Below are 25,483 nucleotides of genomic sequence, written 5' to 3' on the forward strand. Positions count from 1 at the left end.
GTGAGAATTTTATTTCTGCTGCTACACTTTATTTGCAACATTAACTTCTTCAATCTCTTTTTTTTTTTCTCTAGCTACTTTTCCTGCTGTCATCTCCTCTGTGTCTACAGTCCCATTTTCCTGCAAAAAGATTTATTACGGATACCAAGAGCACAGATGTGCTCATGTTTGTGCACACCTGGGCAGAGGTGGGGCTAGAAGTTATCAAGAGGCCATCTCTTCCACTGAATCTCTAAGGTAAGCATTTATTTCTGTTGTTCTACTGTTCAGAAAAAGTTGTTCCTTCTTCCTTTGGTAGGATCTCCCCACTACACGATGGTCCCTTCTCACACACTGCAAGTCCAAAAGTCCTCTAACTGTTTTACTTATTTCATGTACGAGTAAGAGGGCTCTATCAGCACCTGGAATTGCCAGGTGACCTAGAGACAGAGTGCCTGTGTCACTTTTCCCCATTCACTCAGTGTGTGTCGTGTTTGGGCTTAACGGTCAGTGCATAGCTAGGGCAGGATGCACTCTGACATTCATTTCTTGACAATCTGAATGAGAAAGTCCATCAGATACTTTACTACACTGCCTGCATTCAAGGCCCTTCCTCATCCTGTCCCAAACAGTTTACCTCTGAGAGAGAAGCATCAACATCATTACATATCTGTTTGTCTGCAAGGTTCCCAGATTTAGCAAACACAAATAAAAACACCCAGCAAACAGTTAAATTAGAATTTTAATAAACTCAAATGAGTTTTAGGTATAAGTATGTCCCAAATATTGCACAAGGCATCCTTGTTTGCGAACTCATTCTCCTATATAGCTCGCAAGCACATCTCCAAAGACAGTGGGGGAGACTCAGCACTTGCACTGTGCTTACATCACAAAGTAGGGTCCCACTCTGGAGAGAAGGCTGCACACCTCCTACCAGGTGCCAACCCTGGATTTCTCAGTAGAGAGATCTTGGTAATGATGCAGCTCCCACCTCTATTTAAGGCAAGTGGACCTTCGCCCAGACTGTGGCTTCACCTTAAGTGTGCAACTATTTTACTAATCATTGAACCTTCTTATGGCCAAAATGCCTCCAAAAACTGGCAGAAATTTATATATTGATGATAATTTTCTATGCTGTTACAAGTTTTCATTTTCTCTCCTGTGGATCCATAGTAGTTTAGCAGGAAATCTGTGGAGTGATTATGTCAGGAATTGCTATTTAGAAGACGTTTTGAAGAAGAATCCCAACAGTTTCGTTATTTTAAAAAGTGCATATTTTAAGATGTTCTCTACCAATGACATCATCTTTATCATTTCTTAGCACTTATGATAGCCAGAAAGACCTGCTGAATGAAAAATGATTGTATCCGTTACACGTGTTCCACAGAAAACCACCTCAAAACTTAGACGCTTAACATCACTTGTGCTTTTGTTCCTGATTTCTGTCAAGGTGCCACAGAGGCTGGGGTCAGCCAACTCATTCTTATTCTAGAATTGTCTAGTGTCACTCAGGTGGTTTGAGTTTTCTATCAGTCCAGCCACGGGTGGATACCCTCAAATGTGCTCACTCTAAAATGGTCTGAGGGTTATTACCGAGTGTTGTAGGCTGGACCCAGAGATGTCCCCTGCCATGCTCTTTCCTCCATGTGGCCTCTTCTCCTTCATTAGTCCAGACTGGACTTCTTCACAGTGTGATTTTAGATCCACGCCCCCACACACAAACACTATGCAAGCCTCTGAGTGCATTAGGCTTGCTGATGTCACAATGGCATATTTACCTAGCAAAATGGACCAAGACATTAGTACATTGGGAGGAAGATAATTGGAGCAATGGATTTATTTTAATATCAAGATAGTTCATTCAAAAGATACTATCTACCACCACTAGGGGTTTTGTTTTGTGATTTTTGCAATTATGATAAGATGATTGCTGGATTTAAATTTCATTATAGGTAGAGACTTCAAAAATTCATGGAAAATGCTTATTATGAAAAAACATGGATTTGTACATTTTTTGCTCCAAAACAAACTTGTGTTTCAATTCCATTTTCCATGAATTTTGTAAGCATGCTAGTATGGACTTTAATGTGTTTTTTTGTTTTGCTCTTGTCTGCTATTTAAAATCTCTGAATACCAGCATTATCAACAATGGAAAGCTATAGTAAAGTCACATATAAAATATAAGGGAACATCTTAGTAAACAGAAAGCAAAAATGTAATTTTCTACATAAATGAATTTAATTATAAATATTAAACATAATAAGGTAAGTATTGTTCATAACAACTAAACATTTGTTTAGAATTAAAGAAGGCTTAATAAATTCATAGTACATATCAAATCTGAGATAAAAGGAAGAATTAATCTACTTGATTTGTAGATTCAGTATTTCAATTCAAAGCTTACAGAATATTTAACTTTTATTCTGTGAAATATACAGTCTGTAGAAATAATTGCCTACACTATGTAGACTCCAAAGATCTGCAATGTAACAATCGCCTTGCTTAAGAAATTGAGCACTGGGACCATCATTTTGGTGTAAAAGGTTAAGCCACTGTCTGTGATGTCGGCATCCACATGGGAGCCAGTTGAGTCCTAGCTGCTCCACTTTCCATCCAGCTCCCTGCTAATGCACCTGGAAAACCAGCCACGGACGGGCCAAATCCTTGGGTCCCTGCACCCACATGGAAGATCCAGAAGAAGCCCCTGGTTCCTGGCTTCTGCCTGGCCCAACCCCAGCCACTGTGGCCATTCAGGAAGTGAACCAATGGATGGAAGATCTCTCTCCCTCACTCTCTCTCTCTGACTCTGCCTTTTAAATAAAATAAATCATTAAAAAAAAAGAAAAGAAATGGTTCATTGTCATCATATTAGAGGCTCTTTCACTGTTTGCTCTAAAAAATCTGACTTCTCACCTCCCCCACAGATAGCCTCCACCTTGACTTTTGTCTTATTAATTTCCTTGCTTTTCTTCTGACTTTCAAAGTATGCTTAATCTGCATCTTTAAATAGCCTTATTCAGTTCTGCCTGTTTTGTGAACTCCAAGTAAATAAAATATACCATGGCAATTTTGTATGTGTGTGTGTGTTATTTCCTTTACTGAACATTCTGTTTAAGAGATCCTCCATGCTGTTACTGGTGTTAACACTAATATACCTGAATTGATAAGTATTCCAATACTCAACGTCTTGTGTTCTGAAAGAAAGTCCACAGCAATGCCAATTTCATTAAGACATTGCCCTGTGTTTTCTTCTCTATATTCAGTTTTTTTGTCTACTATACTGAGATCTTTCTTGCCTCCAAAATAGACATGTACATGGAATGAAGAAGGGATCCAATTTCAACTTTTCTCTAAAGGACCCTCATTGCAGAGCCATTTATTGAAAAGCACACCCTTCCTCACACACTAACTATCCTGTCATGTATCAAGTGGCCCGCTCTTTCTTCTTTCTCTAGACTCATGCCCTTTCCAAATCACCTTCTTATCCTATTTTTTCCATAGAACATAGCTACAAAGACAACAGGGCAGAACATTTATCTCCACTGTCTTCTGTTCTGACACAAATTTCTGCCACTCTTTGAAAAACTGCCCCGGAAAGCAAGCTAAGTTGTACTAACACAGCACATCTGTGCAGTGTTTGAAAGACTGTAAGAAAACCCTCGTCCTACTATGGACTTGCACATGAGCCTAACCACAGCATGGCAGGAGTGGGAGAAATGAAAGAAGACTTTTGTTTTGCGTCACCATATTTGAGGATTTACATATGTGAAAGGTTTCCTGTAGGAATTGCAAACTGCCGGTCTGTAACCTTAGAATTCACAGCAGTGGTTCAGGGTAACTGCCTGAAGAGTGAATCACTGAGAGTGAATCACTTCTCATTAAAAGGAAGAGGATTTCCAGCGCCTGGGGAGAGGATCCTCACCAGGGTGGGGTGGGGCTCCTGCCTGAGGATGCTTCTAGAACAAACTGCAAATGCGAGATTCTAAATGATAAGGGGCTGGTACTCCTGCCCTACACTTCAGAATCAAACAAATTTCTTCAGACATAGCCCAATTTCTAAAAGTGAAAATACTTACTTGAGATACCCCAATCTTGCGTTCCGTTATTAATTGTTGGTAAAAGGGAAAGGTAGCTGAAATCCTGATTTTTAATACCTAGAAAATAACATGGTCACATCCTAATTCTAAATCTTCCAATTCAACGGTCTACCCACGAATTAATCATCTGTAAAGTCAATAATGCAGTTTCGAACGCACAACCTGAAAACACTTTATATACACATTAATTAAATATAAATATAAGCCCTATTAGTCAATAAAAATGCATATTTTCTTAAATATATGTTTAGAAACAATGTTACTTCTATCTATGATCCTAGTAATCTTTGATGATTCTGATCTTGCCGTTTTATAACTAAGCTGAAAAGGAAAATATATTGTTTCCGAGGAGATGAAATAAGACAACTGAAAGAGGTTTGACCTAATTATTTTAACAGGCTTAATATGCTTTACATTCAGAACTAATGCATTTCAGAAACTACGTCAATGCAATGTGCCACATGGAAGACTTCGTGACTGGGACACCAAGTACAAGCAGAATTTGGCTGATCACTTTTGAAAATTACGTGGCCTTTTCAAATGATAAATCAAGTACGTAAACACGGAAAAACAGCATTTTCCCATCCATAAGCCTGAAATAGTCACAACTTTTTTTTGTTTTAGGATCACCATATATGAAAGATAAGGTCTCCAGCAATTATTTTTGTAGCATCTAGGAAAAATAAAAACTAGAACAACAAAAAATAGCTATTCTAATATCTGGATTTGGAAGTCTAACCTTTCAAAAATAATGTTAACTTATGAGCATAGACCTGGATTTATTATATCAGATGGATACATAGACAGTATTCTCTGAAATTTAAGGAAGTATAAATTAGATATGTGAAATACCTCACTTAAACCAAGACTAAAGGAACCCAATGAACAGGTCCACCTCTCCACAACTCTCAGAGATTACAACAGATTCAATACACTGTTTAAAAGGTTTCACAAGCACGGATAGTCTGGCTCTGATGTAAGTGGGAATACTCAACCATTTACTTATAAGCAGGTTTAATGTCCACATATGCATATTCAACCACAGAGGTACAGACATAGGAAGAATGATGAGCACAAGGCTAATAAAACTCTTTAAAACTAGTGTTCAATAAAACTAAACAGAATACATGAGCCTTGCAAACATACCTCAATATGTTATTCTTTCATTATGTTTCACTACTGTGATCCCAATAATGCCCTTGCATTCAGCCCAGAACCTCTAAAATCATGTCAAGCTATGTTTGCAACTGAGAGCTGATGGACCAATAAGCCAAACCACAATGATCACAGGTAAGACAACACCTCAGACCTCGAGCTGCAAATGCCAATAGATCATGAAGACATGCTCTGACATCAGTTTGTTCGACAGGCTGTTAAAAATCCTCTTGCAGAATGCTGGAATGTAAGACATTCTTACAATCTTAGAGTCAAGTAACTTCACGGAATCTGTGAAGAGCAGCTGGCTAAACCAACAAACATATAAAATGAATGAATCAGGACTCATAATCTATTGACTAGTTCTGCTGCATTTAGAAAGAAAATCTTTAGTATTTGTCATTTCATTTTTAAAGAAAAATTAGACTCTTTTCTTTAGACTCATGACAATGCTTTGGCTGCCTGGACTAAAAGACTGCACAATAATTGTGTGATAATTCATGGAGCTTGTTTAGTACACGCACCGCCTTCTGCAAATATCCACTGCTGTAAGATTTATAATTTTTTCACAACACTGTACAAAGACTCCATACAGACCTGAAACACAGTGCCCTCTGCTGCACATACAACATAAAATAAAATGTTTATATAATAGTGTCTACATAGATACCTATACACAAACATTGAAAACTAAAATAATTGTGCCTACATGAATGCTCCTCTGATAACTTCACATTGTAATCTTTGGTCATTAAGAAACAAACCAGCATAATAACTTTGCATAAAACATGTTTTATGGCATAAACCGATAGAGTGTCATCCATTCAGGCAACCACTTGTATACTCGATTCCCTGTGCCTTAGGTGGACGGGCAGTCTGGGTTGGATTTAATACATGACTCCTTTTGTGTAAGTTATTTAGGTATTGTAGGATAAAGTCATATATTTAAATCTCCAGTTTTGGTCATAATAACATTGTCCAATTCCTCTGCCATTTCTTTTTATTCCAATGCTGTTTTCTTCAGGTTCTGAATACAATTATTTTTCAGGTCAAAAAGGAAGGGGTGACCCAGCTGCTCAGTGACTAGTAGAAGATACCACTTGCATTTAGGTATAATTAGTACAGCATAGTATACAGTAAAAAGGAAAAGCAATTCAAGAAGATTCATTTTAAAAGAAGAAAGCCTCAAATATGCTGGCATTTACTTTAATGGCAAGGCAGCACTGCAAAATTTGGTAGTAATACACAAGTGGTCACCATCATCTACATTTCTCCTATAATGTTGCCTCTATAAGAAATACTTGTAAGTAGCAAGAAAACATCACCACAGCGCAAGGTAACAGTTACCCTTCCCAACGGAAACTTTTCCTTGGAAAAACTCACGTACACACAGCCTTCAAGAACACCTCTGCAATTGCCTTCCCTTTGCTCCATACCTGTATATCTTGTATCTTGTGCTAAATCCCTGCCGGCTTCTGTCCACAAAATCTGTGTATTCCTGTGAGCGATGGAAGGGTCCCTTATCAGAGAGGAGCCAGTCGAAGGGGCTTGTGGCATGCTGATCCGAAACAGCAGCAACCGCTAAAACCCAGCAATGAAGACTCAGGGCTATCCACTCCCATAGAGCCATCAGAGAGAACACTTCAGCACCAGCTCTGCTCCGCCATATCATGCTTCCTCTGGGGACTTAGAGCCTTCATTCTCTTAGCTTTCCCTCAACACCTAGACAAAACACACAGGCGATTAGTTAGCCCCGAGAAGGTTATTTTCTATCAATTAAGGTGCTGAGGCAGCTTACTTTGTAATCTCACATCATTGTTTTAAAGTAGATGATAGCAAAAGTTATCAAGAAGCAAAACAAAATACTTTTCAGAGTTGTAAATCTTTTATACTTCGTGTCCTTTTTTAATATCGATGGAAAACAGGTCACTGAGTCGTAGCAAGCCCTGTAACCGTCATTCAGCAGATCATGAAATCATATTGAGCAACAATGAGAAGTGTCAACCAATGCTTTCTTTTCCTGCTGAAGTGCTTCACAAAATTGGACACCTTTCACATATTTATTGTGTTTAAATTTTAATACAAGGTGTATTTGCTTATATTTACATTAGAGAAATCCATTAAAATGAATTAAAGTTATTTGTGTAGTTATTTCCACAATCTATAGAGTGTGGGCCTAAGAGCCCATGAATATTTAATATTTTGTGTATGTACTTGTCTATCCAATCGTGCATGTGTGTGGGAGAGAGAATATAAGGGAGGCAATGTTTGTACAATAATTTGTCCTATTATTCCTCTTAGGAACAAACGGCTTATTTGATCTTTTACACAGAATCATAATTAAATTACTTCCAGGGACTTTAAAAGATTTAAATGTGCATCTTTGTCTTATTCATGAGATAAACAGTCCTACCTGAAAAATTCATAAATACATGAAAACTGAGACAATGCAGATTATTCATAAATGATGAAACTGCATAACTTACATTATAACCATCCAAGAGTAAAGTAACAAGAGCTGTAAACTCAACAGGGTATGGTGTAAATAACTTTCACACAAAACTGCTGATATAATGTCAATTTGAAATTTTCCTCTCTAACTCCATCAATTGTTTCTAACGGTATTTTTTATCCACAGAGAACTATGGAATACATAGATTCTACTAGAGAGTCTGTTTTGGTTGCGAAAGTTTTTGGTCTGCAAAACAACTTTAGATACAATGAAAATTCTTAATATTAAGAAAACACTGGGCGGCGCCGCGGCTCACTAGGCTAATCCTCCGCCTTGCGGCGCCAGCACACCGGGTTCTAGTCCCGGTCGGGGCTCCGGATTCTGTCCCAGTTGCCCCTCTTCCAGGCCAGCTCTCTGCTGTGGCCAGGGAGTGCAGTGGAGGATGGCCCAGGTGCTTGGGCCCTGCACTCCATGGGAGACCAGGAAAAGCACCTGGCTCCTGCCATCGGATCAGCGCGGTGCGCTGGCCGCAGCGTGCCGGCCGCGGCGGCCATTGGAGGGTGAACCAACGGCAAAGGAAGACCTTTCTCTCTGTCTTTCTCTCTCTCTCACTGTCCACTCTGCCTGTCAAAAAAAAATACATAAATAAATAAAAATAAAAAAATAAAAAGAAAACACTTTAATTACAATAGCCACTATATTTCTAGGGCATGGGGATAGTTTTAATTTACTTTTCTAACCATGATCATGTAATTCATGATTTAATTCTAAACTATTTCTATAGGAGTTATCAATTAATTTGCAAGTATAAAGTGTGTCAAAACAGTGATATATAACATGTCACTTAGGTCTTCCAATTCATACTTACCCACTATAAGACTTAAAGGACAATGCCCACACATCTTATGAGCTACACAATAATGCATACAGTTGCCCTGGTGACTAAGGAATATCGTGGTTCTTTAAACAGCAGAGAAGCATTATCAACTGTTGGCATTTAAAATATGAATATCATACGAAGGAATAGAAAGGTGTAATAGAAATATTTTGAAATAGCAGTTGAGAAATTATAGACGTCCTTCAATCATTGTATAAATGAAGTGCTGCCATACAACTTGTTAGTACTTTTTAACATACTGTTTTTGTCCATGCAAACTATATCATTTATCTTAAATACTATTTATTTACACTGATACATAAAATTATTCTTATGAATGGCATATTAAAATCCCCTACATGAAATACATGTTGCTCATCTTTGTTAAGCACAGTTTTAATTTGCTGTACAAATATATTCAAAGTAGCAAAACACTGTTATAAAAACTATACTTTCTTAATTTCTCCAAGAACTGTATTTTTAATTTCACAAGTAAATGCATTATAAATTATTCAAACACTTATTTTACTTTCATACAAAATATCTACTATTATAGGAAATAATTTTAAATCAATTAAATTCATAGTCACACCATCCAAACAGAACTCTCTTTTTACCAAACATGTGAGTAAGAATGTTGCTGAAAATATTTCAACCAGAATTACTGAATCCTTCTTAATTAACAAGTGGGAACATCCTCCCTGGAAAACAAAATCAGATTTTCCCCAAATTCATCAGTCACTGATACGGCACCAAGAGGCAGCACACACAGGGACCACATCCCAGCCCACCCCTACCATCTACCGTGTGACCTCCAGCAACTTGCCGACCTCTCTTCTGCCTCAGATTCCATAACTGCTACAAACACTAAAGGAGTTACTGTGCAAAGGCACCTAGAGTAGCATCTGGCACATGGTAAGGACATCTGGTAAGTGTTTTGAATCATAATTCGTACTGATAGGAAATTATGGAACTATATGCCACAAAATTAAGCCCAACTCTTGGTACTGAGATGCACAAGTTCATAATACACAAAGTGCTATAAAAATAGAGTATGATTGTCTTAGATGACATTTAAAGTCCTGTTCTACAAGGTTGTAACTTTCCAATATGTAGTTACCCTAAAGCCACATCTTCAGTGTCATCTTTATCATACATGATGAGGATGCTTCGTGGCCTTTGTATTCCATCATTTTTATGCTATCATGCATGTGTAGGGTAAATAGTATAATGATACATATAATAAAATGATCATATACTGGAGCAAACTAACCTATCATCTCATACAGTTATCCATCGTCACATATGGGAAGAGGAAAATCATGTCCTGAATCATGTATAGGGAACTGCCTAAAATAGTATTAATGACATGGTACTATTAGTTTTGATATCTTTTAATTCTCATTTGGGTGCATTTCCTCACTTCTGTTCTGAAATGAATTTTTCTGAAAGGAAAGTTTGCGAACATATGGCATCTCAGCTTTGTTTAAATGTGAAGTAACTTGGAGGATCTCTTAAAATACTTTGTTTCTGAGGTATATCAGATATTTAGGGTAACCAAAATAAGATAAACACAGAAGTTTGACTGAAGTAGCCTTGGAGAATGTTTCCTAAAGAGTTATAAAACAGAGACAAGGGGCACCAGGACTCCTGGGACAGAGAAACGCTGCCTACCACCTGAGGACAAGCGTTATTAGACTCAACATCCACAGAGAGAAGCACATAATATCCTGGTTGGTCACAGAAGTGGGTAAATGAACAGCTGAATCACCTCTGATGAGTTCTAATTGTTAAATCATCACTGGAGGGCCTTCACAAGTTCTTTGTCAGGACTGTGTTGATGTCCATACGTGTTAATACCTCACGTGAGAAACAGCTTTCTAACATGGGTTCTCAATGACACTGGTGCCTGACACAATGTTAGGATGCTTGAAAGTCACAAGTGAGGTAAACAGCTAAACTTACAGGTCTTGCTAAGGGGAGAAAATACCAAGGCCCAATGAAAGAAACAAAAAGTATTAAACTTATCAGCGAATTCATTATTTATTCTCCCTCACGTATGAGAAAAAATACAAAGCGATCTTGAATTTACGATTTCTGGATAACAACCTAAGTGGTCAGTGGTGAACAAGATTTTCTGGAACATATAAGGGTGCATTTCATATAAAAGAACAAAAAGAAGAAGAACAAAAGTCAACAAAATCTTAAAAAACTAAAAATGTGGAGTTCACGTCTAAGCTGTAATAAATCAAGAAGAGGTATTACTCAGATCTTTCTTTTAATAAAATACAAAAAAGTAGCAAACTTTGAAATATATTGCTATTTAAAATATTTTGTACATAACATACTCAGAATAATTTCAGTGTAAGTATTGCCTCCTGATTGCTTATTTGCAAATTGCACTGAAACCTATTCAGAAAGAAAACACATCAAAGGCACACTGCATATATCGTAATGGATATCCATGTATGTAATTTATAACACATAGTAAAAACTATATAATAAATAGTAACGGTATCTGTGTACGTAATATGTAATACATATATAATATTTATATGATATATATTTTAGGTTACAGTATCTTCCTCACTAGCCAGCTGCAATCCTATTGAAAAATAGCAGTGCATTGTTTTTGTCTTGTGTTTGAAATGCATATTAATATTGAAATTTATTAAATATTTCCTACAGTATTGAAAAGTTCTAGTACAGTTGAAATCACAAATACATATAGAAAATGTTGGGAATTTCCAAGTTAGATGTAATATCCTTCAGATTGGTGAGTCACATCACAAAAAGCTCATTCTTAGATCATAGACAGTCATCAGCCACTACCTGGTTGGACGATAATGCTGATTATAACTAACTGGTAAACACTTAACATGGTATGCTCTGTGACTTCTATATCTTCACTTTGATTTTTGCTGCCAACATGTCCAAAATATTTCTCGAGATTCATAAAATAATTGTCAAGCATATTTATTTTCTATAGTGTAAAGCCAAGGGAAATTTTCAAGATTAATATAAGCACTTTCATGTCCATCAATTGGTTCACCAATTTATATTTTACCATTTTCTCTCTATCTTTTCATTCCTCCCCTGATGAGATTTTAAGCACTGAACAAGAGCTAAAGGGAAACTCTCTGATTTTCTCAAGGCCATGCAAATGACTTGTGTTGTACAATAGACTGCCCTATAAAATAGATTCTAAATATAATCATTAACATGGATTTGACTGTAAATAAAAATGATGCATCTTCAAAATAATGGCTTCAAAGACCAGAAGGATTACATTTAAAAATCCACACTCCTTCCCAACATTTTAATAAAATGTGCTACCCTTTTAAATATCAAATATTAGAATCACTTATTTTCAAATAAAATATGTACATATTCTCCCATAATGGATAACATATAAACATAAGAAGATTATTCTATCATATGTTTAAGTAACTGCTGGATCTGAAATAAATCTATATTAAATGCATCATTGTATAAGTCACTGAATGGCAGATCTGCTAAACAGTACCTCCACTCTGAAATTTTAGCAGTTTTTACATGTTTTTATTCACTATTTCAATTCCATTTTGGTAGAAAACCAGCACAATAAAGAAATTGTACGGATTGCCTTCGAGGTCTTAGACACACTGGGCTGCTTTGGGATGGTGGCAGGCCACTCAAATCAAAACACTCTTGTCCTCAGGAACCTGAGGGAGATGTGTAACGGAGGGCACCCTGACAGAAACCTGCACCTCTGCAACTGAAATGCAACATCTCCTAACTGTTCTCCTCCTTCTTCTGTGTTCACCAATGGCCCTTCTTTCACTCAGTCTTTACCTTCAACACCACTTTCACTCACCTGCTCAACTCACTGCCTGTATCTGGTTTCCAAGTCCCATGGTGTTGTCTTCTCAGTAGAAATCTACCCTTTCCCTCTCCCCTCACACTCCTCAGCTAGCTCATTCTGTACGCCCAACACTACCACCACCACCTCTAAACTGAATTCCAGAAATACCTTCACACTGGCCTTCATAATGCCAATGGCTTTCCCTCATCTGTTCTTTCTGCTTTAGTCAGATTTATCCTAATAAAGTTAATATATAAGGTTAATATATGACTCCTATACCCCAACTGGTCCAATTGTCCAGTCTGTCTTCTGCATCACATCCAAGCTTTAAAACGAAAGCTTAACTCTTCATCTACGTCTTCTGCATGTGCCTTGACCATTATCTACCAAACAAACTATGCTGCAAAAATCATTCTATTCCTCAAATTAACCTCTCTCTCTGTTTTCTCCCCAGAATCTTGGCTTATGCAGTCTCTTCTGCCCACACCAGAATCTCACCTGCAGGTTCTTGACTTGCCTTTAAAACCTCAGGCTGCATTGTCACTTTATCCTCAGCGCTCTCCATGGCTCCTTGGGTTGGTTGGCCATATTTTATGCTCCTAAGATGACTTCTAGTATAACACATTTATATTGCATACTTATTTGTATGTTTGTTCACTTTGCCTACGTGTCTCTCCTTCCTCAATTAGAATTCATTTCAGAATAAGAATAACTGGCAGTTATCAGTTATCAAAGTGCCTAAAATAAAGTTTCTTATTAATTAAGGGCTCAGTGAAAGAACACATGTGGATTAAATAAGTGCTAAGTTGAGGCATAATCCATGCAATATGGATGGCGAGATTGACAAAACTCCTTTTGCATGAAATGAAGACATACTGACAGAGGAGTTGGCCTCGGAGTTGAGCCTCCGGATGACAACAGCTTTGTCAGGTGAATGAAAGAAATGGAATTCTGAAGTTCTGGTTTCCATGTCCAACCAGTAAGCACAAATGACATGTCCAAATTGTATCAAAGCAAAACATTCCTAAATTTTAAAAACTGTTAAATGTAAGGGTATAAATGCCTAACTATAGCTTTACTAGCTTCAGACAGACAAATAAGGGATTGATCATCAATATGATTATGGAAAACTAAGAACTTTTTCACTTATGTTCTGCTGCTCATACCTTCTACAGATAGAAAGCATTTACAAAAATCAAACATAGATCCTAGTCAACAAGCACAAACATAAACCTCACTGAGGAGCACAGTGTGCCTACACTGTCCTATCAGTCAGATTGAAGTAATAACAATATGGAAAGAGCAATTGAATAGCTTGTCCCTGCCTGGCTGGAAGGCTATACACTTGATTATTAATTTATAAAAATCAATAATAATTATTAAGTAAGTTGATTATATGAAGTATATAATTATATACTAATATATTAATTTATAAATTATAAATTTAATTTCAGTCAACATAACTCCCTAAGAGGAAAAAAAGACAATGATGATAAAATGAAATTGTACTAAAGAACAAAAAATATACTGTCCAGTTTTTGCTGCTTTTACATAACTGGTATTTTATTTGAACTTGTTGCATATTTTAAAATTTTAGTCTTCTTCATTATTTGCAAGTATAATTCCAAAAAGAATATTTATCACACTTACAAAACATAACTATATCTTTGTATAAAAGTGAGTAGACATTTGTTGAGGCCATTGGGTATGCCAAGTATGTCATGAATATTTCCCGATCTCACCTTCCAGCAGGAGAATGTGGTATATAGTATTATCACCACTTGTTTTCTTGGAAAACTGAGTAAAAAAGTGAATAAGCATATGGTACAAAAAGGATTCAGTAGCAATCATTTGAAATCAAGCTGAATACCAAAGTCTCCCCGCTCCACCACGCTACAACCTAATTAGGACTGATTGCAGATTGAAAGTTGTTCATTAGCATTTTGTCACTTACAAATAAAAGTTAAATTATAAAGTATGAGAAATGGCAATGAAAACTGACATAAAACTAAAATTAAGGAATATTTTCTCAGGCTACAGCAAGTGATCTTAATAACTGCATATTATGGATTTTCAGGGGTGTCTGTATACTTTAACATTTTCAAGGTGGGTGATAGTTTAATTAAATGTGATTTAATATAAGCCTTTTGAAACATGTATAAACTCAAAAACCAAAAAACTGTTTTTTTGAGCTTGCATATGTTATTCATTGAGTTATAAAGTCTAATCATGGTCAGAATAATTTAATTTACCTATCTTCTCTTCAGAGAACTTACAAGATTAATCCAATAGGTTTTCATGACTCAATTGTATCATAAATTACTTTATAACACTACTAAAAGGAAAAAAAGGAACTATTCAACATATCTATAACAGAGTTGGTATCTCACAATGGGAGATGTAATAAAATTTCAGTGAAATTAGATGACTTGTAATATTTTGCTGAAATGCAATCATAAAATTTTAATTAAGGTCAGTTTTCTTAGATTAAAACATGCCAGATAACGTCAAGAATATGTGGTTCATTTCCAACAAGTATTATTTTAAGAAACAATAGTGTGAAAACTCTGAACCCCATGTGGGAGGAAAGATCCCTGGATAAAGGAATATAGTTTTAAATGTAGGCACTGCTCTTCTAAACGGAAGCTGATACTCAAGTATTAAATTTGATGCACACACTCAAACCTATGTGTGTCATGTAATCGACCATTTTCTACATGCACGCACATATCGATTCTGAGATCCGAACACTCACAAGGGCACACAGCCTACAGCCAGAGTAATGCAAGCATGAGAGCTTTACTGCTGAGCGTCACTACAAGTACTGTAGTAATGACACATTGCTTTACTGCGCTGGTGAAATGCTAGCTACGTTCTGCAGTTTTAGATTTCAAACAACGCCAGATTATTCTGTCTTAATCTGGATATTGCTCATTTAAAGGTAATGGATTTTTAAATGGCCAAATGAACTAACTCAACTTTGATATTTCATCATATAAAAATATGAGATAATCCATCAGGTTTTAACGTCTTGCAAATGTTGCACAATGTGGACCACTAAGTAGGTGATATAGCTTTGTCTGTGCTCAACCAGGAAAACGGAAACACGGTTGCATTATCTCTGTGCTTTGGCTGAAGTTAACATGAGTATGTAGACAACTTAAGAAGGCAATTTTTACTTTTAGGTATACAAATTATCACTGGATATAAATAGGAATTAGAAAAAAATAAGTTTTTATTTTTCCTGTGCTTTGACATGCCTTTAAGGCAATAAAGTTAAAAAGTAGTGATAACTCCAAAATCAAACTAAATTCTTCAACCAAAGGCACCACGGCAACCTGAATATACGCAATCAGAGATTACAAAAATAAACTAAATGAACATTTATTTGAATTAGTAATTCACTTTGAATGTTAAAACAAGTGTCCTGGTGGGTTAATCACTACTCTGAATTCTTTTCAAGATGGTATGCTGGAAATCATTAAGATAAGTATAGACTGGGGACAGATTTCCATTCATGAATTTTCTACAATTTTACAATGTGAGGTGATTATCTTCTCTTGACACCTTTGTTCACGACCAGATTATGAGGGGCTTGCTGGCACGGATTAAGTTTTAGCAAACCATGTGTCCCTAATGCTTCCCACTCTCTGGCACATGGCAACCTTTGAGAACACGCACTGAACGGAACGCTCCCTCCGTTGTTAAACGTTGTGGGATGTTTTGTATAGGTGCTTGCTCTGCTAGGAGGTCAATATTACATGTATCTCTTAGGAAGGCTTTACTGCTGTAATTTTTGCCATTTTTCTTTGTTTTCCCCTTCACAAGAACCACGCCTCCTTGTTTCAAGCCCCTGTGTATGGGTTAAAGCTGGCCCTGGAAGTGTATCCTGCTAATCATTTAACTCTGCTGAAGCTGTGCTCCAGCAGGTCCTTCTCCTTATTTATTTTAACTGATCAGGCAACGCAGGGCCTCTGAATTACAGCCTTAAGTGTTTTCCATTTTAATGAGGAGCGCATTCTGCAGAAGGGAACTAATCTCTTGCCTGATCCTGTCAAATAGAATCGCGGCCTCCCCATAAAGGCCAGGTATATGCTTGGATGGGAGGCCCAAGCCGAAAACTGAGCAGACGGTGAGTTCCACCCCTTCATGCTGTCGGGCACACAGGCGAAATGGTTCTTAGAATTCCAAACTATAAACGTCACCTGGGTTGCCAGATAAATATATACCACCATGATATTTCAACACAGATGGTCTCACAACGAAAAGCTTGGTAAGATTCAGTTGCTACCTGCTTCTCATTCACGAGCACAGTAGACACTGAAGGTCAGATAAGGGATTTTCACCGTTAAAATCTAACTTTGGAGGAAAGTATGAGGAATGCTTCAGCAGAGATTCTCTCCCTTGAACGCCCTTCCTGGAAAGACCTGGGTGTTTCTGTTGTGCCGGATCCCATTCAGCCAGCCTGAGCAGAAGGCCCCACGCCACACGTGACCACCACAGGCACCTGACCAGGCTCCCCATCCCCCAAGACCCTCAGGTGATCTCCAGCTGGGATCCCGTGAGGTCGGCTTAGGAGACCCCCAGATCCCTCATGACTCCACTTAGTAATTTCCCAACCACAGACCTCCATCCTACCCTCAGCTCTGGATTTATCCCTTGTCATTTTCCTCTGTGTATCTGAAGCTGAGCCAAATACCACTCTTCTGCATAAAACTCCATTTTAGCAGCCTCCTTGAATAAACTCTGTCTTACCATCCTTTAACAAGTGTCCCAAGAATCTTTTCCTTTAATGGCTGCAGAAAATTTATTATAATTAATGTATTTTCCTAGCAAAACAGTGAAAGGGGAGGCAGTTTCAATAAAGATTATAAGAATCTACATATAGGAATGGAGTAGAAATAATGGCTGCAGACATCAAGATTTAAGATGGTTACTGTACTTTGCAGTGTAATTCTGCCTTAATGGCATGGCCTGATCATGAGAGCTCTCTAGTTTGTGAGGAGGATAAATTATTTCTTGTCATTGAAAGAATTTTGTCACACAAATGTCCAGTTAAAGAAATTGGAGAAATACAGCCAATTTTAAAAGGTTTTTTTCAGCATCACACTATGTACAAGCTATGTACACAAGTATGTAATGTTTGCACCTGACTTTATGGACAATGTCCTAAATTTCAGTTTGGCAAACCGTTAGAAATGCATTCTTTGTTCTTCAACGCATTCTTTATTTTTTTATATTTTCAACTATTTTTTTGAAAACCTGAAAATTTATCATTTATTCAGCAAAGGCATTTATACTGTTCTAGCTAGCTAAAGTGTTATCATTAATAAAGAAAAGACTCAGTGCTGGGGTAAATTATCTTGGAATTTGGAAATCAAATAGACAACACACCTATTGATCGATCCAACCACCAAAACTTATCCTGGAGTTAACCAAACCTACAAGGTGAAACAAGCTGTTTAATTAGAAGCTATTTCATTAAAAAGGTAAACAAAAGTGTGTCTTCTAAAAGCACAAAGGAAATAGTACATTTAAGGAGCTTCTACAAAAGTTTGATTTTTAAAGGAAACAAGCTCTGATGATAAGGGTCATAGGAAAAATTTTAAGATTTCAAAATAATAAGATTCAGGTTCTTTTTATCCATCTGTAAGAAAATGGAAAAGTTAAAACGTTTTCAATCCAGGAGTGTCTTACTGTATATATTGTCAGTAGTCGCCTAAATTTGTCCCTCTGGGTTACAGCTATCACTCAGTTCACAGGGCACTAGTTCCACTGCAGTTTAGCCAACAGGAAGCCGGGATTTGCCTCCGCTTCATTCACTGATGTGTCAGCAGCACCCAGAAGAGAATCCAGCATGTGGAAGATCCCTATTACTAATAAGTGGATGGAATGAGAAAAAATAAATTTCTGAAGTAAAATGCTGGACTTTCTGTTCATTAAAATGGCTAAGGGCAAAATGAATAACCCATTGCAAATGTTCTACTATAAAGAAGATACCATTTCCATTTTTTTTAATAAAACAATACACACAAAGAGACCAAGATGCCAACTAAGGGGCCTGCACTGTGGCATAGCCGGTAAAGCCACCACCTGCAGTGCATCCCACAAGGGCACCAGTTGGAGACCTGGCTTCTCATCTTCACACCAAGCTCTCTGCTATGGCCTGGAAAAGCAGTGAAAGATGGCCCAGGTTCTTGGGTCCCTGCACCCGTGTGGCAGACCCGGAAGAAGATCCTGGCTCCTGGCTTCAGATCGACCCAGCTCCGGCCATTGTGACCATTTGGGGAGTGAACCAGCGGATGGAAGATTCTCTCTTTCTCTCTCTCTCTGTGTCTATGCTTCTCTATAACTCTGCCTTTCAAATAAATAAAAATTCTTTTTAAAAATACCAACTAAAACATCACTCCGCAAGTTGTAATGACTTTATTTTCGGAACTGTCATAGCTCCTCCATTTCACTTTAAGAGTTATCCCTTAATACCCTCTTTGTCAACTTATCCCTGTGCTGAGAAACAAGACCCTCATATCCGAGTTGAATTTACAGTATCAAAATTGGATGTGTGTTGAAAATAAAATGTGTGACCAGGCACGAATTTGCTTTCATGTATTAATTAAAATAGTGTACGCAAATAGAAAAAAATTATAAGCATCATTATGAGCAATGATGGTATCTTTTCATTATTATATTCCCTAGGTTTAACCCAGTGCACACAATTCATCAGACATCCAATGTACAGTTAAAAACAAATAGCAATAACAAAATAGATGTGACCTACAATAAGAAAGCCAATCCAGCATCAAGTATCTCAAGCTGTATCTGACGTTCCCCAAAGCTTTCTGAACCATCTAGCCAAGCGCATGGAATCTGGTGTTTCCAGGTGAAGAATGCCTCTCCAGCCAGGAACTTCAGCACAGCCAACCTTGCTGCCACAGCCCATATTGTCACACGATACAGAATCTCACCATGCCTGGTATCAGTAACATGAAGGCGCTCCAAAAAGTCTGTGGCAAATGCAATTAGAAGATGAGTTTAGGGAGGATGTTGTGGCACAGGGGGTTAAGATGCTGCTTGGGGTGTGCACATCCCGCATCAAAGCGCCAGTTCCACTTCCGAGTCCTGGCTACTCTGTTTCCAACCCAGCTTCCTCTTATCCAGCTTGCAGGCAGAGGAAGATGGCCCAAGCACTTGGGTTCCTGCCACCTATGTGGGAAACCCAGATGGAGTTCCTGGCCCCTGTCTGCAGCTTAACCCAACCCTGGGGTGTTGTGGGATTTGTGGAATGAACCATCAGATGGAGGATATCGCCTCTCTCCCCACTCCCTTTTGCCAATCTACCTTGCAAATAAATATATCTTTTCAAAAAGAGAATTGAATTTTGGTGTACCAAATTTGAAATTCATTTATAGTTCTTTCATGATCTATATATATATATATATATATATATATATTTTGACAGGCAGAGTGGACAGTGAGAGAGAGAGACAGAGAGAAAGGTCTTCCTTTGCCATTGGTTCTCCCTCCAATGGCCGCCGCGGTCGGCGCACCACGCTGATCCGAAGGCAGGAGCCAGGTACTTCTCCTGGTCTCCCATGGGGTGCAGGGCCCAAGCACTTGGGCCATCCTCCACTGCACTCCCTGGCCACAGCAGAGAGCTGGCCTGGAAGAGGGGCAACCGGGACAGAATCCGGAGCCCCGCCCGGGACTAGAACCCCGTGTGCCGGCGCCGCAAGGTGGAGGATTAGCCTAGTGAGCCGCAGCGCCGGCCTCATGATCTATATTTTACAAGAACTTCTTGAATCTCTCTCATACCTTCCTGTTTTGTCTAACTAACCTTTTATATAACAGGAAGCATCTGCCTCCACTCTTATCAACACACTACTTTAACTTGTAAAATAGCCTGAACTGTCCTGAAACTAAAAAGGTTGTATGATATTAGATTTTGAAAGAAAAGCAAAGTAAATGTACATGAAAAATCTGCATTTTTGAATACAGTCTTTACATAAAGCAAATTCTGAAGGAAATTACAAGAAAGAATAAATGGAACATCACTATGGTATATACAGAGTACTGAACACTACCTATAATGCGGCATATCTTGTGCATATGAATTGGTGATTTCTGAAATCACACTGTCCAGCCCTGTTAGGAATTATCTTCCAAACGACAATCACATGACTCATTGTTCCTAGATTTATCTGAGACCAAAATTTAGAAATAGATACATTTTATTGAACAGTTAACAGCTGTCTTTTTAAATCCTGAAGAAAACAAGCTGTCATCTTCAGCTTAGACTACAGCAAATCTTTATCTACAAAAAAATAAGGCATTTCAAATTTTGGTCACTTTTGAGATGACAGATCTTGTGATAATAGATTAACCTTTTGATTATCTAATCTACTTGATATTACTGAAGAGAAAGAAATGTTTCAGTAACATTTCATATTGGGGCATTGATACTTATTCTAAGTCAGAATTGATATTCTTAAACAGTAGGTGTCAAGGATAGGTGTAAAAGGTAATAATTACAGGACTGATCTGCATGTCCATTCTGACTTGTCTTCAAATGAATTATGATTTGTTATTTTGTCTTTCAAATTAGTAAAATAAGATATATAAAGATTCTGCATCCCATAGCTGGGTGAAATCTACAGACTGAAACTCATCAGAGTCTCAGAGGATATACAGACACTCGGAATTATTTTTGCTCCAGTATGGCGATAGCTACACGCTAAAAACATAAATAACCTTGATGCAAAAGTTCTGAAATACGAAGTGATACATCCAAAATTGTGTGTGTTGGTAAGATACGGCCAGAGCTGCGCCGATCCGAAGCCAGGAACTAGGTGCTTGTTAATCCACAAGCTATGTCTCCACAAAGAGGTGCGAAATACGCTTGAAACAGTTAATTTAAAGAGAGTTAAAATTAATCCTAAAGGGTATGGGAAATGTTTTTTTTGTTTTTGTTTTTGTTTTTTGTTTTGTTTTGTTTTGTTTTGTTTGACAGGAAGAGTTAGTGAGAGAGAGAAACAGAGAGAAAGGTCTTCTTTCCATTGGTTCACCCCCCAAATGGCCACTAAGGTCAGAGCTGCGCCGACCCGCAGCCAGGAGCCAGGTGCTTCCTCCCAGTCTCCCATGCGGGTGCAGGGCCCAAGCACTTGGGCCATCCTCCACTGCCTTCCAGGGCCACAGCAGAGAGCTGGACTGGAAGAGGGGCAACCGGGACTAGAAGCCGGCGCCCATATGGGATGCCAGCGCCACAGGCGGAGGATTAACCAAGTGAGCCATGGGGCCAGCTCCAGCAGGTGTCCTTTAATAAATCCTTCAGGAATCTCTTTTTCTTAGTTAAGAAGTTAAAAATTCAATTCTCTCAGTAGATTGTGTTCACTTCCTTGAGTTTACGTTAAAAAGAAAATGAAACAATAGAGCTCTCCCCATGACTGAATGACAGACTGAAACATTCAATGACTAGGAAGAGTATTTCATAAAACTATTGCATCATAATTGTTTATTCAAAAAAACTTTAATAAAAATAGTTTTTAAAAAATCCGTTTGGAGTGATATAAGTCCTCAGGAAGAAAACGTACTTCCCTCTTGTTGGTGGTGTTGACGGGCAATTGATACTTCATTTTATTCTAGACCATTCAATTTTCAAAACTTGTCTTCTTCCTCACTTGCTAGTATGATCTTGAAAATATTACTTATCGAAATGTACCACAACTAGACTATGAAAATTAGCCAGTGGTCTAGGTGAATAATTAAAAATTCTATTACTAGAAACAAGTAAGATCATTAAATTTAAGTATTTTGAGTAAGCTACACATGATCTATATATTATGTTTTGCGATACAGAAGAAAATGTTAAAAAAAGTATGCATTAATTTTCTTAAGATAATACCTTGTTCAACATAAGAAAGTGTCAAGAAAATCATGCATTAATTATCTTAATATCTTGTTCAACTATGAAGAATGATTTATCCAACATTTCATGATTATCCTTCTAAAAATTTAGAGTCAACTGATTATTATTTAAGAGATGCTCACTTCTAAAAAGACAGTTCCCGGTCTCCATGTATACATTTACAGGCTAACTTTTCAAACCATCAGAAATGTTACCACACTTAGTACATGAAAGGCACTTGAATATATTATCCACCCGAGGAACTTCCTGACTGCATTAATTTTATTCTTTAGCTATGCCAGAAAGGGCTTCTGTATAGCACTACTAAATTAAATATCGAAAAGCAGTTTGAAAACATGTCTTAAAAGCACAGATACCAATGATTTGACACAGAACATGGTTTTAAGCTCAACTGGCACACACATGTGATTTGTAGATACAGTAGTTACATAAACTCATGATTTCATCTCTAAATTTATTCTCTGATTTAACTGAAGTGTTTTTCCATATACACTTAATTTTGTGTATATCATCTGAAATGTTCTTAAGAAAAAAATGTTTCCCTTGTGGGAGCAAGTGTTTAATGACTCTATAAGTACTGCATGTCTATGTATTGGCCACTATTTGACACTGAGAAATCTCAAATTTATGCTTACTCAGTTCTAGTTTCCCAAGGCTAGATTGTTTTTTAATAGTATAATATTCTAGAGATAGCTTTTAAAATTAACAAAATGCAGGAGTCCAGAAAAGTTAATAAAAAGCAGCTCAATCCTGATGAGCTTGGCTGATATTCACAGAATTCAGAAAGAATAAGTCTATCTACAAGTATTCTTTCACAATAAATCTATAATGGAATTTCAATGCAACACACCATTATGAGGGAATAATTCTTACACAGCAGAGAGCTACAATACATCTGAATGTAATGTTCACATGTTTATTAATTTAATCAATAAATGTGTATTTTATAGATTTAATTTGCTGGAACTACAATATGGTAGCTACTTTATTAGCTATTAAAGGGAATTCATTATGTTTTGGGTACTCTTAAAGGCATCCACATCCAAGTAAATTAGAGTTTCAGTTTTAAAACAAATACTTCTCAAAACAAAGTGGTCAAACTGAGGATATACTCCTTTTCAAACTCTAGATTGGGGAGAAATTTTGAAAATTGTGAAATGTGATTATTAATAATGAATAAGATAGAATGAGACTCTACAAAGCTTACTCAACTCAACATAGCAGATTGAGTATCATTTTCCAACAACTCAATTTTTCTTTCTCATTTAAAGATATGCACTAAAAAAATCAATAACTATTATTCCAGGATAAAAGCTTATAAATCCAATCAGCTCATCATTGATAACATATTAGTTATAACTTTAATCTTTTAATCTTTGTAGGAAAGGGACGGGTTAATGAGGTCAAGTTCCATTATTACAGCATCACCTGGCTAGTTATTCTGAACATCAAACTGGGCAACACTATACAACTTAGGATGGATACTTAATTCAGAGCATTAAGCACAGAGGAGCGAATCTATGGCTTATGAAATAATAATCTTTAGAGAATTTGCAACTAGATAGGACTGCAAGTTGGTAACTGGATATAAGTATTCTTGATAGCTCATCAAATATGCTTTAAAATGATAGTGATAAAAGACTTAAAATGTTATTGATGAGGATATTTGAGGACCAGCATAAAATGGTTTCAGTGGCTACTTGATATTGCTTTTCAAACTAAAAAAAAAAAAAAAAAAAAAAAAAAGAGGAAATTGGCCAGAACTTCCAGCTACCAGCTGCACCTTCAGTAGACGAGCCATTAGCGGTATGATTGAATTTCATCCTCAGAGATTCATTTTCTCTGTTCCAGAACAAAGTAAACATTATTATCATACAGACTTCTTTTAACAATTAATAAGCAATTAATAATATTCATGCCCAGAGTATTTTTTATTTGCTCTTCTTTAGAATTAATGCATTATAACATGAATATCAAATCGATAAAAATCACGCGGGGTATGTGGAAAAACTGTTTCAAGTTAGATTTCTAAGCTTCTAAGTAAAATAATCCAAATAGTTGCTAAATTAAAATACCAGCAATGTCAAATGTTGTTCCATTTTTTCTGATAAAACTACAAAGTAAGGTTTTTTTCATATTAAAGGTGTTACACAAAAATACTTTGATCATGTTTTCAATTAAGTACAGAAATAATCAGGTTGATAATATAATTCTGCTAAGAAATCAGACTTTCTTCTCATTAAATGACACTACCAAGTCATTCAAGAGCCAACCAGTCTGTAAAAGTAGTCTCCCAAAACTGCATTAAGGCCAAGGTAAATACCCTGCCGATAAGAACTAACACCCCTCAGAAAATTTCAGGATTTTTTTTAATTACAAAAGATCAAAACATCAACAAGGGTACTGATTAAACACTTTAGCACCATGATACATCAGACCAAAAGACAAGTTTAAAAAGACTAATCAAAAAATTCAAAGAAATGTGTTTTGCAAAATATATTTTTCATAACTCTTGTCCTTTTAAAACGTTTTCATCTCTATCTCATCTTACCTACAACTTTCTCAATTAGATCTTCTCTTCTCCAAATGAGAGATGAGGAAAATAAATGAATAGCAGGCAAGAAATCTTACTACAATCACATTAATCAGGTAGAACCAGAACTGAAATTCAAGAAGGAACCCTACATCTATCAGCACTTCACTTTTCCCAAAAACCCAGTATGATGAGGGTGAAGAGGAAAACATGAGTTTTAGAAGAGCACATCATTAAATATAAGTCAAAAGCATAACATCCAAACACCATTATGATATTTTTAAGAAGACTATTTTTGTGTTAAACTTTTCCGATGAGTATCATATTCTCATTTTTGCCTGACCTCTTTTATTACTAATTTTCCAGGTTTTAAATTACTCAATATTAGATTTATTTTAATCAACAACTACTTGCTTTAAAAATTATGTAAAAATCACAAAATAACAGGAAATCTAGGAAACTAAAGTACAGACTGATAATGAAGCATCAAGTTGCAATGCTAGCAGTTGTGTTCTTTGAACTTGTATAGAGAAACACACAGAGGCACTATTCTGAAAAGAAAGTCTGCATTCATTTAAAGACCACACAAACCTAGGAGCAAAACCAATGATTGAAACTGGGTAT

At 36.9% G+C, this 25,483-nt stretch overlaps 1 protein-coding gene across 8 annotated transcripts in view; it reads right to left on the minus strand.

The window, feature by feature from the left end:
- The window catches only part of BRINP3 (BMP/retinoic acid inducible neural specific 3), a 545,052-nt gene that overhangs the window by 515,358 nt on the left and 4,211 nt on the right, over positions 1 to 25,483 (minus strand). For 6 of the 8 annotated variants that reach the window (XM_008268734.4, XM_008268735.4, XM_051820406.2 and 3 more), the window contains exon 2: positions 6,668 to 6,953. In XM_008268734.4, the coding sequence (XP_008266956.1) occupies positions 6,668 to 6,903 (236 nt within the window). In that variant the 5' untranslated portion in view covers positions 6,904 to 6,953. Of the gene's footprint in view, positions 1 to 1,572; positions 2,218 to 6,667; positions 6,954 to 25,483 lie in introns of those variants that run through there. The other 2 variants (XM_017347891.3, XM_051820409.2) reach the window with 2 other exon arrangements.

This window comes from Oryctolagus cuniculus, chromosome 13, assembly GCF_964237555.1.
Source record: "Oryctolagus cuniculus chromosome 13, mOryCun1.1, whole genome shotgun sequence".
Taxonomy (NCBI): domain Eukaryota; kingdom Metazoa; phylum Chordata; class Mammalia; order Lagomorpha; family Leporidae; genus Oryctolagus; species Oryctolagus cuniculus.